The sequence below is a fragment of the Schistocerca cancellata genome, chromosome 9 (genome assembly GCF_023864275.1).
Source record: "Schistocerca cancellata isolate TAMUIC-IGC-003103 chromosome 9, iqSchCanc2.1, whole genome shotgun sequence".
Lineage (NCBI taxonomy): Eukaryota > Metazoa > Arthropoda > Insecta > Orthoptera > Acrididae > Schistocerca > Schistocerca cancellata.
Genome location: NC_064634.1, coordinates 308063558 through 308079954, shown reverse-complemented (window position 1 = coordinate 308079954; position 16397 = coordinate 308063558). Strand labels below are relative to the sequence as shown.

Sequence of the window (16397 nt, the reverse complement as noted above, 5' to 3'; positions counted from 1 at the left end):
ATATATTTAACATATTTTGTATATATTTGTATATGTATTTCACCTGTATCTCTTGCGAATTTTGCCCTGCAGTTTCATTTTCACACAACTCAATGTTTGTGATGTTGCGTCTCCTGAACTATGTGCTGCACAATGAAATAATTTTGCATGTACATCCAGTGGTATATGTAGTTATTCTCTGTGAAGTGTGTTGTGAATAGAGTTAGTAGAAAACAGTAATAAATTAATGCAGCAGTTTTTCACTCATCTCATTGTTAACGATCTCCTGAACTATGTGTAATACAGTCATATATTTTCGTAGGCACATTCAGCGGCACATGTGGTTACTGTATGTGAAATGCATTGCGAATAGAAATAGTAGTAAAGAAGAAATACATGAAAACATCATACATGATGCTGCAGTTTTTAGTGCACCTCAGTATTTGATATCTTATCTCCTAAACTACAGTGATATATTTTTATAGTCACATTCAGTGGCAGATGTGGATACTGTCTGGAGAAAGTGTTGCAAATGAAGTTAGTAGCAGCGAAATAATAAAGTTAAGTGTGTTGCATGATTCGGTAGTTTTTAACACATCCTATTTTCTGAATTTTGTGTTGTATAATGATACAATTTCTCTGGTACATTCAGTGGTAGACATGAATGCTATCTGCAAAATGCATCATGAAAACAGTTGATAGTAAAGAAATAATAAATTAAAATGTCATGCTTCACACGGCAGTCTTGCGCATGAATAGCAAAAATGAAGTAAGTGATGATTTTTTTTCCTGTCAACATTTTGTGGGGTTTGTCAGTGAGAAGAAGTTTCGTAAATGTTTGAAATTATGTGTTAGGTTTGTTGCAAAGTGCTCCCATTCACAAATGCTGGATGGGTATTCGTGCATCATGTACTACACTGCTTTTTCACCCACACCCCTTTGATCAATAGGTGGTTCTTACATCCACAACAATCATTTCAAGACAGTAATTGACTGTGCACTAAGTTTGGTTTAAATCAGTCCAGTGGTTTTGAAGATGTGGAACACAGTAAATATATAAGTGCAACCATTTTTATAATATGTATGGATACTCTTGGGGTGTGCTAACCTTATGTTGTAATGGTCTTCAGTTGAAAGACTGGTTTGAAGTAGCTCTCCATGCTAGTCTGACCAATGAAAGCCTCTTCATCTCTGCATAACTACCACACCCACATCTATATGAAGCTGCTTACAATATTCAAGCTTTGGTCTCCCTCTACAATTTGTACTCCCCCCCCCCCCCCCCCCCCCCGCTTCCCCCCAATCACACATCACACACATTGTTTCATTACCAGACTGATGATTCCTTGATACCTCAAGATGTGTCCTATCTTCCGATGCCTTCTTTCAGTCAAGCTGTGCCATAAATTTCTATTTTCCCCAATTTGATTCACTATCTCCTCATGTGTTATTTGATCTACCCATTTAATGCTTAGCATTCTTCTGTAGCACTGATTTTCAAAAACTTCAATTATCTTTAGTTTGCACTGCATATCATCCACAATTCACTTCCTTACAAGGTTACACTCAAACAAATACTTCAAGACTTCCTAATACTTGTGTTAATATTAGATACAAACAAATTCATCTTTTTCAAAAATGCTTTTCTTACTATTGCCATTCTGCATTTTACATCTGCTCTACTTTGGCCATCATCAGTTATTTTACTACCCAAATTACAAAACCTCTCTACTACTTTAAGTTTTTCATTTCCTGATCTGATTCTCTCAGGATCAACTGATTTAATTCAATTACACTGAATTACTCTTTTTATCCTTTCATTGGCATTCATCTTATTATCTCTTTTCAAGACACTATCCATCCTGTTCAACTGCTGTTCCTAATCCTTTGCTGTCTCTGACAAATTGACAAACCTTGAAGTTTGTAGTTCTTCTCCATGAACTTTAATTGCTTTCTCAAATTTCTCCTTGATTTCCATTACTGCTTGCTCAGTGTTCATCTTGAATAACATTGGGGGTAGACTACACCAATTTCTTTCTCCCTTCTCAACTGCAGCTTCCCTTTCATGTTTTTCAAATGTTATAACTGCAGTCTGGTTTCTGTGCAGATTGTAAATAATTGTTCACTGTCTGTATCACTGCTATATTCAGAATTTCAAAAAATCTAGTCATGTCAACCTTGTCATTAACTTACTCTAAATCTACAAGTACTATAAACATCGTATTGCCGTTCTTCAACATATATTATAGGATAAGTCTTAGGGTAAGTATTTCCTCATGTGTTCCCACATTTGTCCAGAACCAAAACTGATCTTCCCTCAGATTGACTTCCACCAGTATTTCCATAATTTTGCAAATAGTCCATGTCAATATTTTGCAGCCCAAGACTTATTAAACTGATAGGTCAGTAGTATTCACATCTGTCAGCTACTGCCTTCTTTGGAATTTGAATCATTGCATTTTTCTTGGAGTCTGACAGTATTTCACCTGTTTCACAAATCTTGCTCATCAGGTAGAATAATTTTGTCATAGGTGGCTCTCCCAAGGATATGAATAATTGTGAGGGAATGTGCACTGTGAAATTATTCATGCAGTATCATATCTCCCATCTCATCTTCACCTACTTCCTCTTCTCACTCTATAACATTGTCCTCAAGTTAATTTCCCATATTTAGTGTCCCTGTATATTCCTTTCTTCTTTTAGCTTTCCCATCTCTGCTTATTACTGGCTTTCCGTCTAACATCTTGACATTCATACAGTTGCTTTTCATTTCTCCAAATGTTTCTTTAATTTGCCTACAGGCTGTATCTATCTTTCCTCTAGTTACGCATTCTCATACAGACTTGGATTGTTCCTGTAGCCAGTCCTGCTTAACCATTCAGCAGTTACTGTCAGTCTCATTTTTAAGGCATCTGTGTGCCCTTTCACTTTCTTCATGTGCTGTTCTTTTTTCTCCTCTCATCAGTTAAATTTAGTATCTCCTGTATCATCCAGGACTTTTCATTAGACCTTGCCTTTTTACCTATGTGATCCTCTGCTGCCTTTCCTATTTTATCTCACAAAGCTACCCATTTGTCTTTTACTTTATTCCTCTCCCCCATTTTAGTCCAACATTGTGTGATGCATTCTCTGAAACACTTAGCAACCTCTGGTTTCGTAAGTTTATCCAGGTCTCATCTCCCTAATTTCCTACCTTTTTGCAATTCTTTAGTTTCAGTCTGCAGTTCATAACCTGTAAGTTATGGTCCAAGTCCACATCTGCCCATGGAAAAATGTTACAGGTCAAAATCTGGTTTCAAAGTCTCTGTCTTGCCTCAGTATTATCAATTCCACCACACTTCACTAATTCCCACTGTATATAACTTCAGGCTATTGATTTCCATTTTTAAATCTTCTAACCTACCTACCTATTGAATAGAATTGGGGAGAAGAGGAGCTTGTGGCACAACTTGACTAGAAGAAGGGATCGGTTGGTAGGACATGTTCTGAGACATCGAGGGATCACCAATTTAGTACTGGAGGGCAGTGTGGAGGGTAAAAATTGTAGATGGAGACCAAGAGATGAATACACGAAGCAGATTCAGAAGGATGTAGGCCGCAGTAGGTAGGGAGATGAAGAAGCTTACACAGGTTAGAGTAGCATGGAGAGCTGCATCAAACCAGTCGCAGGACTGAAGACGACAACAACAACAACAACAACCTACCTACCTACCAAATTAAGGAATTGAACATTCCAAGCTCTGACCCATAGAATGTCAGTTTTTCTTCTCTTGATTATGACATCTTTGACAGTAATCCACACTTCAAGATCTGAATGGAAGACCGTTTTACCTATAAGAAGTTCTCAAAATCCTCAAACTTTGGCCTCTTACATGTCAACTAATCTTGCCTTTGTGATGTGGAAGTGTATCATGTTTTCATTACTTTGCATTTTCTCAAGGAAACTAAGTGCTCCATGCAATGTTCCTTCATACCTAACACTGCATTTCTTCATCTTACCCTCCAACTTTTTCTACCCAGCTGCATACTTTTCATGATGATGACATCTAGACAGTTCGATACATGTTTCAAGTTGTTTTTCACAAATTGTTCTTTGTTAAAGATATCTTTTTTATCTCATTATGCGGTGCTTATACTCTCAGAGAGAGTCTGCAGTCCATGAAAATACAGTGTGAAAATTTTCTTTTTAGTTCCGTACTACTTTTGGTATAAGTGCATTAACCATTTACTCCTCTGTGACTTTTGCTTTCTTAAATGCATGAAAATGGTGCCCTTCCATTTCATTGTAACACCAATGCAGCCATCATAATTTTCCATTATGTGTCCTATTCATGCAGCAGACTGTGCAGCATATTGGACATTGTGTTGACCACAACAGCATGGAACTTACAAAACTATGTTCAAGGATGAAGGTTAGTCAATAGTGACAAGTGACAGTCCATTACACACTGAGGTCACAAAAGTCGTGGGGTAGCTCCTGATATTGTGCTGTACCTCCTTTTGCCTGGCATAGTGCAGCAGCTCGACATGGTGTGGGCTCAACAAGTCATTGGAAGTCCCCTGCAGAAATATTGGGCTGTGCAGCCTCTCTATCCATACATAATTGTGAAAGTGTTGCCAATGCAGGATTTTGTACATGAAATGATCTTCTGATTATGTCCCATAAAAGTTCGATGGGGTTTATGTTGGGTGGTCTGGGTGCCCAAATCATTCACTCAAACTGTCCACAATGTTCTTCAAGCCAATTGCAAATAATTGTGTCCCAGTGACATGGCAAATTGTCATCGATAGATGTTGACAACTTGGGTCCATGGCTTTGTGGGGTGTGCAACACACTTGAACCCTACCATCCAGTCTTACCAGCTGAAATTGGGATTCATCTGATCAGGCCATGGTTTTCTAGGCATCTAGGAGCCAGATGATACATCACGAGCCCAGCAGACATGCTGTGGGCTATGTTGTACTGTTAGCAAAGGCACTCATGTCAGTCTTTTGCTGCTATAGCCCATTAACGCACAATTTCACCACACTGTCCTAACGGTATATCTGTCATATGCCCCACATTGTTTCTGTGGTTAATTCCTGCAGTGTAGCTTGTCTATTAGCACTGACAACTGTACACAAATGCCACTGCTCTCAATCTTTAAGTGAAGGCTGTTGGACACTTTATAGTCTGTGGTGAAAGATAATGTCTGAAATTTGGCACACTCCTGGCAGTGTGGATCTCAGAGTATTGAATTCCCTAATGATTTCCGAAATGGGAAGTCTCAAGCATCTAGCTCCAGCTACCATTCTGTGATCAAAGTCTTGTTAATTCTCAGCCATCATCACATCGGAAACCTTTTCACATCACTTACCTGAGTACAAATGACAGTTCCCCCAATGCACTGCCCTTTTATATGAGGGCTATCCACAAAGTATATTACGTTTTGGAATTAAAAATAAATAAAGTATTGGAAATTTTTTTTAATTATATACAGATGAAAGCCACACTTAAATACTACTTTCATACATAGTTGCCATTTAAATTAGGGCACTTATCATAGCGATGGACGAGCTTGGAAATTCCTTCGCCGTAAAATTCGGCCGCCTGCGCCTTCAACCACGTGGCGACTGTCTTTTGGGACAGAAAAGGTGTGATTTTTGTGGATTTCCTGGAAAGAGGCACTACAATAAACTCTCAAAGGTATTGCCAAACTCTGCACAACCGCAGAAGAGCAATACAAAACAAGTGCAGGGGAAAGTTGGGCTCAAAGATCTTGCTGATTCACGTCAACGCTCGGGCCCACATGGCAAATGCCACTAGTGAAGTTCTCGAATCTTTTAAGTGGGAGTTGTTTCCTCATCCGCCGTACAGTCCCGACCTGGCACCAAGCGACTTCCACTTATTCCCAGTAATGAAGAAGTGGTTGGCTATGCAGCGTTTTGATGATGACGCACAGCTTCAAGAAGAGGTAACCACGTGGTTGAAGGGGCAGGCGGCCGAATTTTACGACGAAGGAATTTCCAAGCTCATCCATCACCACGATAAGTGCCTTAATTTAAATGGCAACTATGTAGAAAAGTAGTATTTAAGTGTGGCTTTCATCTGTATATAATAAAAAAAAATTACAATACTTTATTTATTTTTAATTCCAAAACATAATGTACTTTGTGGATAGCCCTCATATATTGTGTACATGATACTACTACCCTCTTTATATGTGCATATCGCTATCCCATGACTTTTGTCAGATCTACATCTGCGTCTATACTCTGGAAACCATTATGAAGTGCGTGAAAGGGTACATGCCATTACCAGTTATTATATTAGGGTTTCTTCCATTTCATTCATGTATGGATCACGGGAAGAATGATTGTTTGAATGCCTCTATACATGCAGTAATTATTCTGATCTTATCCTCATGAGCCCTCTGTGAGCGATACATTGTCAGTTGCAGTAATTCCTACAGTCATCATTTAAAGCCTGTTCTTGAAACTTTGTTAAAAGACTTTCTCAGGATAGCTTACATCTATCTTCAAGTGTCTTCCAGTTCATCTCCTTCAGTATCTCTGTTACCTCCTCCCATGGATCAAAGAAACCGTGATCATTCATACTGTACTTCTCTGTATACCTTCAGTATCCCCTGTTAGTCCTGTTTGATACAGATACCACTCATTTGATCAATGTTCTAGAACCGGTCAATATTCTAGAACCAGTCACCCGAGTGGTTTGTAAACAGTGTCCTTTGTAGCCTGACTGCATTTCCCAGTGTTCTACCAATAAACCAAAGTCTACCACCTGCTTTACCTCACCTCGATGTATAAAACGGTGGTTGATTGACTTATTACAACAGCTGCACCATTTGAACTGCCACACATGAAACTTGTGCTTGTGTGAATTCTGGTGTGGCAGTCTTCTCCTGTACCAGTGAGTCCCATGTTACTTAATCATTCTCATCCCATATTGCTGCTTATTCTTCATCTTTCCACATTACTATGACTGTTAACTGTTTATTCTGTCTCTACTTGCACTGGAACGCTACTTTTCTTCCTTGTTGTGTCTTGCTCAGTCATTTTTTCCCCATACCAGTTTCCTCATTTTCCTTCTCTCTTTCATATTCTTTCAGATTTCTTTTTTTATCTCCTCTATTAATGTTGCCACCATTTTACTAATTGTTCTTTCATACCTGTATGTACTCTTTCCATCTTCCTTTATTGCTCCGAAAGTGAGGTGTAGTGGTGATGAAACATTGAATGGACATATAGGGAGAAGTCACATTGAAATGCTGGTTTCAAAATTTTTGCAGTTCATTTGTCACTTGGATGAGATACTGAAAGATGAAAGATTAGATGATTCTTTGCTTCTTACCAAGGTTGGTGTGAGGGGCTTCATTGCCATCAGAATGTTAAACACACTAGGGAGACAGTCCACCATCCATTACCTTTTCCTGTATAGCTGTTACAGCTCGTCTTCCTTCTCTGACTTTATTTTACTACTGTGAATTGAGTCCACATTTTTTTTTTTTTTTTTTTTTTTTTGTCTATCTGTACGAGTAAGATAAAGTGAAAAGCTATGAGATGAAATGAAGTGGGTAAAAGGCACATAGCCAAGCTGAACAGAAACTTAGACCTGATTGAGCAGCAAAAAATTTCACATGTGAATCTTCAGATTTGAATGCATTTGTTTATCCATATTATTTCTGTTCAGTGGTTTCAAATTCCTTATTGATGTTAATGTATGTTGTTTTTATCTATAATTTTTTTACCCAGTTCAGTTTCTTCACACTAACATACTTTTTGTTACTCATTGTCCCACTTCAGTTTTTGGCTTAACAGTCTTTCTCTGTTACATGTTTTGTTCTCACTACTTTGTTTTTGCTGTTTCTTCCTTGTGTTTTTATTTAAATACTCATAGATTTGATGTAGCTCAAACTGTTTCCACAAGAGTACACAACAAAATTATGTAAAGATAGTTGTTACCATAATATACTCTGTTAGAGATGATTTCATTGTACACTATACATATTTTTGCTTTTGGTTCAGATATTTACTTATGATGGAAAAAAGTTACATAAAAAGTGAATGTGTGTGTCTAAGGCAGATGAAACATTTTGCAGCATTGGTGAACGCCAGGTTGTTAATCTGGTGAAGATAGCTGCATTTTGCCGGGACACAAATTTGACAGAAAGTCGTCAGTCAGACATTCGACGAGAGTGCCTGCGTTACTGGGACATCCCAGATAAATCAAGAACAGCACCACCTTTTGTTAGTCCCAGCATTAAGTGTGAAGAACTACTGAAAAAAGGTGCTTTATCATTTTTAAAGGAATTCTATCTCTTTTTTACCTTTTGGTCCCTATTAATTCCTTTGTTTCAATTATTCATATTAAAGGGCAACGTATATATCTTTGTCTCATGTAGTTTTAAATGCTTGAATTTCTTTAGATCAATGAAACTTTTTACAAGTAACACTTTTGATAAGAAGCCTCTATAAAAGTGGCTCATATGAATGTAACACATTGCATTTGTGATTAGTGTCACAAAGTTAATAAGAAGGTGTTGTTGCAGAGGAAATTTACAGGAAAAGCCACGAAAAATGAGTAGTGCTTCACATGTTGGATTAAACTGCAGCAAAAATACCCTTTTTGTGTTGTAAAGTTTATAATGTGCAGGCACTCTTTTAGTTCAGTGATCACTGTAAAATATGCTGTTTGCAGGGAATCCTAACTGTCCTAAATAAGTGACAGCATTTATGGAACACAACTTGCTGGTGAAAGGCTGAGGAGCATATACGTTATACATACATATCATAAACAGTATATGCACAGATCTGGAAAGTATGTTTGAATCCACTGTAGAAAGAAGAGAGACAGTACATTCTTCATTTGGAATCATGATTTTCTCAGGCAAGACCAAAAGATATAAGGAAAAGGGGCTTCCAAATAGCGACCTAATTGTTTTAATTAAAAAGAGAAGAAGTTAAGAATATACACTGAATTAATACTTCTCTGGTCAAGAAATTTTGTATAAAATTTATTAGCCCAGAAAAGAATTCTGGTGTATATCTTTTTGCATCACAGTCTGTAATCCATCAGTTTCTAGAATTACAGTTGTAATATTATTACTTTTTCTGCTAGAACACAGATTTACTTTTACAGGTGAATTTATCAGTGCAGTTGCTGTGGAATTATCAGTTTCTTTCTTCTAGAAGCCATTAATTTCTTGTCTAGTAAAATTACTTTTCTATATCTAAAAACAAAGTAGATGTGACTTACCAAATGAAAGTGCTGGCAGGTCGACAGACACACAAACGAACACAAACATACACACAAAATTCAAGCTTTCGCAACAAACTGTTGCCTCATCAGGAAAGAGGGAAGGAGAGGGAAAGACGAAAGGATGTGAGTTTTAAGGGAGAGGGTAAGGAGTCATTCCAGTCCCGGGAGCGGAAAGACTTACCTTAGGGGGAAAAAAGGACGGGTACACACTCGCACACACACACATATCCATCCACACATATACAGACACCTAATATGTCTGTATATGTGTGGATGGATATGTGTGTGTGTGCGAGTGTGTACCCGTCCTTTTTTCCCCCTAAGGTAAGTCTTTCCGCTCCCGGGACTGGAATGACTCCTTACCCTCTCCCTTAAAACTCACATCCTTTCGTCTTTCCCTCTCCTTCCCTCTTTCCTGATGAGGCAACAGTTTGTTGCGAAAGCTTGAATTTTGTGTGTATGTTTGTGTTCGTTTGTGTGTCTGTCGACCTGCCAGCACTTTCATTTGGTAAGTCACATCTACTTTGTTTTTAGATATATTTTTCCTTCGTGGAATGTTTCCTTCTATTATAACCGTAAAATTACTTTTCTGAAATTTATAGAAGGGCATTGTATTTTGCAGTTAGCCACTCATTAGTTTTTCTTTTTGTTTATTTTCATAATTGTTACAGTGACTCTTTCCCTTGTATTCCTTTACTCCTTAGCTAAGTGTTACAGCTCCTGACATCATTATTCTTCACTTTGGTATAAGTCGATAATTTTAATTATTAGTAACTGTGATATGGCAAGACAGTGGTACAATAAAATAGGTCAGTAAAAATGTGCTGTTGCAAATACCAGAGCCCCAAAGTGTAATTTCATGGTTATAGTCTCGCTTCCAGACAGAGAGAGATTTTCGAGGAACATAAGGCTAAACTTGTCCATAAGAGTATAGAGTTAGGCTTGCTTCATCAAAGCCCATCGAAATAGTTGACCGAGGCAGTTTGTTTGCAGTGAGTCTAATAAACAACAAAATGATGCAGACTGTCAACCCAGAATTCATTGTGTGTGTGTGTGTGTGTGTGTGTGTGTGTGTGTCATTATCACAAAACATTGTAGTATCCACTGAGATTGGGCAGATAAACACTATGCATGGAAGCACAATAGTCTCCCATAAATTGCACTGTAGTGTTAACTCTGACAATCCAAATATTTATGCAAAAACATTAAATAACTTTGCATTTGTGGACAGAACATCTTGATATCAGGATGGTGGACTGATGACGAGGACGGGATTCGGCATTAATAATTGTATGAGCCTCCACTTAACCAAAAACAGTTCTTTGTCAATCTGAAAGTTTGGTTATGAGGTCATTTATACTTTTGTCCTGCCATGTTCTATTCTTTTCTCTTTATGGGTGACAGTGTGTGTTTTCTTAGAACTCAAATGCTGGATTACGTATACAAGATTGAAGGCATTCAGTGAATTTGGTTGCAGGCATGTTCACACATGAAACCCATTGAACATAATTTGAGCTACAGCTATACCAGCCGTCCAGTGACAGCTGTGAGGCTGCAATTTCCTCTTTTCAGGTTTCTACAGTAGTATTATGGAATTTCGGATACATTCATGAGAAGTAGTGTTGGCCAGTGTCTGTATAGATGGACAATTTGTGAGTTATTGTACTGTTGCATTGATCATCCTTCCATACATTGATCCATCAAATCAGTGAGGTTAGAATAACAGCCAACTTACATGAATCATTTTTGTGTATTATATTTTGTATACACTGATCAGCCAGAACATTATGACCGTCTACCTAATAGCTGGTATATCCACCTTTGGCACGTATAACAGTTACAATATAGCATGTCATGGAAGCAGTGAGGCTTTGGTAGGTCTCTGGAGGGAGTTGGCGCCACATCTGCACACACAAGTCACCTAATTCGCATAAATTCTGTGGGGAGGGGGGGGGGGGGGGTGGACTGTGAATTCTGGCATCATGTTTGTGTTTGATTGGGTTCAGATCTGGTGAGTTGGGGGGGGGGGGAGCAGCATATCAATTGTAGCTCACCACTGTGTTCTTCCTCAAAACACTCTGTCACAGTCTTGGCCTTGTGACATGGCACATTATCTAATGAAGCATCCCACTGCCATCGGGAAACATGATTGTCATGAAGGGGTGTACATGGTCTGCAACCATTGTATGATATTCCTTGGCTGTCATGATAGGGCCTTGCAGAAGCTCCACTGTACCTGTGGATGCCCATGTGAATGTTCCGCAGAGCATAACGGAGCTGCTGCCAGCTTGTCTCCGTCCCGCAATACAAGTGTCAGGGAGTTGTTTTCCTGGAAGAAGACAGATTCCTGCCCTCCCATCGACATGATGAAGAAGGTCTTGGGATTCATCAGACCATACAACACTGTGCCACTGCACCAGCATCCAGTGCCAATGGTCACGTGCCCATTTCACTTATAGTTGCCGATGTCGTGGTGTTAACATTAGCACATGCATGGGTTGTTGGCTGCGGAGTCTCAACATTAGGAGTGTTTGGTCCACTGTGCATTCAGACACATTTGTACTCTGTGTAGCATTAAAGTCTGATGTTAGTTCTGCCGCAATTCGCTGCCTGTCTTATTTTACCAGTCTGCACAGTCTATGACGTGCGGCATCTGTAATGAGGGGGTGGCTGCCCAACCTTGCAAAAAAAACATCTGGACATGGTTTCATCTGGGTTTCACCATATGTTGAAGACACTCACAACAGCATTCCGTGAGCACCTGATGAGCTGTGCAGTCTCCAAAATGCTCATGCTGAGCCTTCAGGTGATCACAATCTGCCCTTGGTCAAACTCAGATAGATTGTTTGGCTTCCCCATTCTACACAGGGACAGCACCCTCACTGATACTACATGCACCATTCATGTGTCTGACTAGCAGTCATTCCTTGCCAGGTGATTCTGATACCACTTGGACAGATTTGTATCAGTAGTAGGTCGGTGGTCATGATGTTCTGGATGATCAGTGTGCACACATATGTATTGGATGGAGTCATTAAAAAATCTATCTTTACATACAAGGGTGGATCAAATATAAATAGGATTTTATTTTTTATTTAAATTCATTCATTGAAAAACTCAAGGCACTTTTCCACATAGACTCCTGCTTTGGAAATGCACTTGTCCCAGCTTATGGGCTGCTTTTTGATGCCCTCATCATAAAAAGAACTGGGTCATGTCACCAGCCAGTTGCGCACGAAGTCTTCCACACTGTCGTCGTCTTCAAATTGTCGCCCTCCTAGAGCTTCTTTGAGTGATCTCAATAAATGAAAATTGCAGGGTGATAAGTCCAGGCTGTAAGGAGGATGATCAAGAGTAGTCCAGTGCATTTCCAGTAGCTTAGAGACAATTAGAGCTGCAGTATGGGGTCGCACATTGTCGTGGTGGAGGATGACTCTTGAATCGATTGGTCTTGTCTTTTGCGGCGATATGCAATTCTTGCCTTGTTCAACACTTCGCAGTACTGGCAGCATTGATTGTGTGTTGCTCATGCAAATCGTCAAATCCCTCCCTCCCTCCCTCCCTCCCACCCTCCCTCCACCAAAATGTATCCTATCAAGTGGTTCCTTCTTTTAGTCAGTTTGTGCCATAAATTTTCTGCAGTTCTTCTTTAGTTAGCCAATGTACATATCTAATCTTCAGTGCTCTCTTTAGCATGATGTTGCAGAAGCACTTTCATATAAGGTGACATTCCAGTCGAATACTTTCAGAAAAGAATTCATAGCACTTAAAATTTATGTTAGATGATTATGTATTTATCTTTTTAAGAAAAGCATTCCATAATATTGCAGATCTTCATTTTATATCCTCTTTAATTCTGCCATCATCAGCTATTTTGCTCCCCTAATAGTGTCTCATTTCGTGATCAAATTCTCTCCACCTCACCGGATTTAATCCAACTCCACTCCATTACCCTTGTTTTATTTTGTTGATGTTCATTTTAAGAGGGTGTTTTGAAAAGTTCTTGGCACAGAATAGAAAAAAAGTGCTTACATCACTGAAACTTTTTTTTTATTTTTCAATGTAGTCTCATTGTAGATTAATGCACTTGGTCCAACGATGTTCCACTGCCTTGATCCCACCTCGAAAATGAGTTTCCTCCAAGCCTGGAAAATAGTTGTCAACTCCGGCTATCAATTCTTCGTTTGAAGTGAATCTTCATCCACCAAGAAAAATTTTCAGTTTTAGGAAGAGGTGGAAGTCTGTGGAGCCATATCAGGTGGATAAGGCGGATGTGTCAACAATTCATACCTCACTTCATGTCATGGCGACGGCATGGGTTTTCGATCAAGCGTCAAGAATCGTGGCACCCATATCGCAGATAATTTTTTTCATTTCTAATTCTTCAGTTAAAATGTGGTATACCCTTTCAGACAACATCTGGCAAGTGTGAGCAATTTCACGCACTTTCAATCGGTGATCCTCCATGACCATTTTGTGCACTTTTGCAGTGATTTCTGGAGTAATGACACATCTTGGCTGACCTCTGCACAGATCATCATCTAAACTCTCATGACCAAATTTAAATTCATTTATCCACTTGGCAACAGTTGAATATGAAGGAGCAGAGTCCCCCATTGTAGTCTGGAGATTGGCATGAATTTCCTTTGCCTTCATACCCTTCTGTACGAAGTACTAAATCACTGCTCGAATCTCGATTTTTTTTACATCTTCGCACATAACTACGCAGGAACAACAACAGAGCCACGTCACCACCACAGCTCTCTTCCAAGAGCACTGATGCAGCACATGTTTACAGGCAACAGTCCAATGAATGTCATGTGAACAACTCGTTGCGCTTGCACTGACCTCTCGTGGTGATTCTGAGAACTTTTCAAACCACTCTTATATAACCTGTTTTCAAGACACTACCCATTGTGTTCAACTTATCTTCCAATCTTTGACAAAATTACATTGTCTTCAGCAAAAAGTAAAGTTTTTTTCCTTTCCCTGAACTTTTTCAAATTTCCCCTTTACTTCTTGTTTAATGTACAATTTGAATAATATTGGGGATAGGCTACATCCAGGGGTGCCAACTTATTAATAAGATATTGGGGGGGGGGGGGGGGCATACTGGGGGTCTTGCCTCAGGAAATTTTCTAAATTTTTAATGAAAAATAGTAAGTGTTAAAGTTTTTTAAGCATTTTGGAGTAATAAGATCAACAGTAGAACCCCAAAAACTGGACTCTCGATAACGCGACACTCCGGGAAACTCAACAAGCCTGACACATTTTTTGGCTGTGAAAAAAAGAAACAAAACATAAACATGCATGGTATTTTTGTAAAAAGCCAATTTAATTTACAGTAATAATCATGCTTATAGACTATTACAGAGCAGTGAGTATATAGCTCTGAAAAGACTGAAATTATATTTAAATAAATCCTAAACTACCATTAAGAGAATAAAACATAAAATATTGCTGTCGCACAGTAATAGCATTTTGATTAATAAGTGAAATAGCTAATTTAAGCTTACTTTGAACAAGGCTCAGGGTTCATTAAATAAATCTTGGAGTTTATGCTTTAATACAGTTAATAAAGTTAATACAGTATTCCTAATACTTTCTATCAAACAGTATGTAAATAGCAAGTTTTAATTTAATCTTACAACCTAAAAATATTTAAGCATTTGGAAATAACTAATACAGTACTGTAGTAATATAGTAATACAGTACTAAACTAGTACTAATAGTTGGAAACTGAAAATTTAACATTATGTGTGAATTTAATTCTATATTTTATAAAGATTTTTAACATTGCTCTAAATGCCATTATTAGGGCTAGAGTGTCTTTAGAAAGGTGCAAATGTCGACCGTCTGACTGGATTACTGAATATGAAGTCGTTGATGACTGGTCGGATACCCACTTCATCCAAAACATCTCAGTGGGCATGAAGAACAACCAAGCTGTTCAGTCGCATCTGTCCCATTGTTGATCGGAGATATGACTTCAGACGTCTAAGGGCGCTAAATGAACAATCTGCTGTTGCTGTTGTGATTGGAACTATTTCGATAAACTTAATGCACTTCACTAGTTCACATAACATTTATCCAACTGCAGGCTCTTGTGTAATGTAATTTCTTACATCACGCATGTTTTTTAAGACCAGTTATTTTTTAATTAGCTATATTGGAAAACATATTCAAGTGTAAGTGCAGTCTTCAATGTCTAGGTCATTTTTGAAAAACTCAGTTGATTTTTCCAAATTTGTTTCACCTCTGTTTACTAAATGCAAGCACTCTTGTTCATCTGCAATGACTTGTGTGAGTCCAGTTAAGGCAAACCGCTCAGTAATACCAAATTGCACTGTTTCACAAACTTCAATGTAAATAGCTTTGTAGTATTCCTTTGGGGTTTTGAAAGTGTGCAGTGAGCTGGCTTCGTTTTTTTCATACTTCTTTGGTATACTTTGATTCTCAGGAAGCGAAGGATCAACAACTTGTGAAGGTTTTTCTTTTAAAGACAATTCCCAAAAGTGTTCAAAACCATCACTCCTTCCATTCAATATACAAATCAAGCCCTCATGTATTTTTTCCAGATCATCAACACTTAGATGAGGGCATTGAATTTTTTCATTGACATGCTCTATTGGGATCATTGCATGGCAATAAAGACGTAAAAAGAAAGAAGTCTTAAATAGTAACATTGACTCAAGTTAGCCTGCACATCTGTAACATGCCTCTGTTTTGTCCTCTGCTGAAAATGTTTCAAAAAACTCTAGAAGTTCTTCAAAGTTTTTGAATATTCTCAAGATACTAGAAGCCCACATAGTCCATCGAGTCAGCCAAAGGGGTCATAGACCAGCTTGGTCGCTGGCGCTCTCACAGCGTATGCTTCTGAAAAGTCCCATCCTTTTGTTGGATTCCCTTATGTTGTTTATTAAGTCCGTGGCTAAAGCCATAATATCCCTCATAGAAGTGAGATGGTGGAGACTATCTATAACTGCCAAGTCTTAACTGTGAGAAGTGCAGTGCACATAGTGTGCTTTTGGTTGTATATCTAAAACTAACTTTTTTAGTCCTTTGAAATTACCTGTCATATTCGAGGCACCATCATATCACTGTCCTCTTCAATTACCCATTGACAAATCAGCATTTGTGATTCATTGTTGGGAGTCTT

The 16397-nt window shown here is 38.5% G+C and overlaps 1 protein-coding gene across 1 annotated transcript in view; it reads left to right on the top strand.

Annotated features, from left to right (window-relative positions):
- LOC126101561 (cap-specific mRNA (nucleoside-2'-O-)-methyltransferase 1) overlaps window positions 1–16397 on the top strand; it is a 275895-nt gene that overhangs the window by 164469 nt on the left and 95029 nt on the right. The window contains exon 12 of the mRNA XM_049912198.1: window positions 8079–8266. Within this exon, the coding sequence (XP_049768155.1) occupies window positions 8079–8266 (188 nt within the window). The remainder of the gene's footprint in view (window positions 1–8078; window positions 8267–16397) is intronic.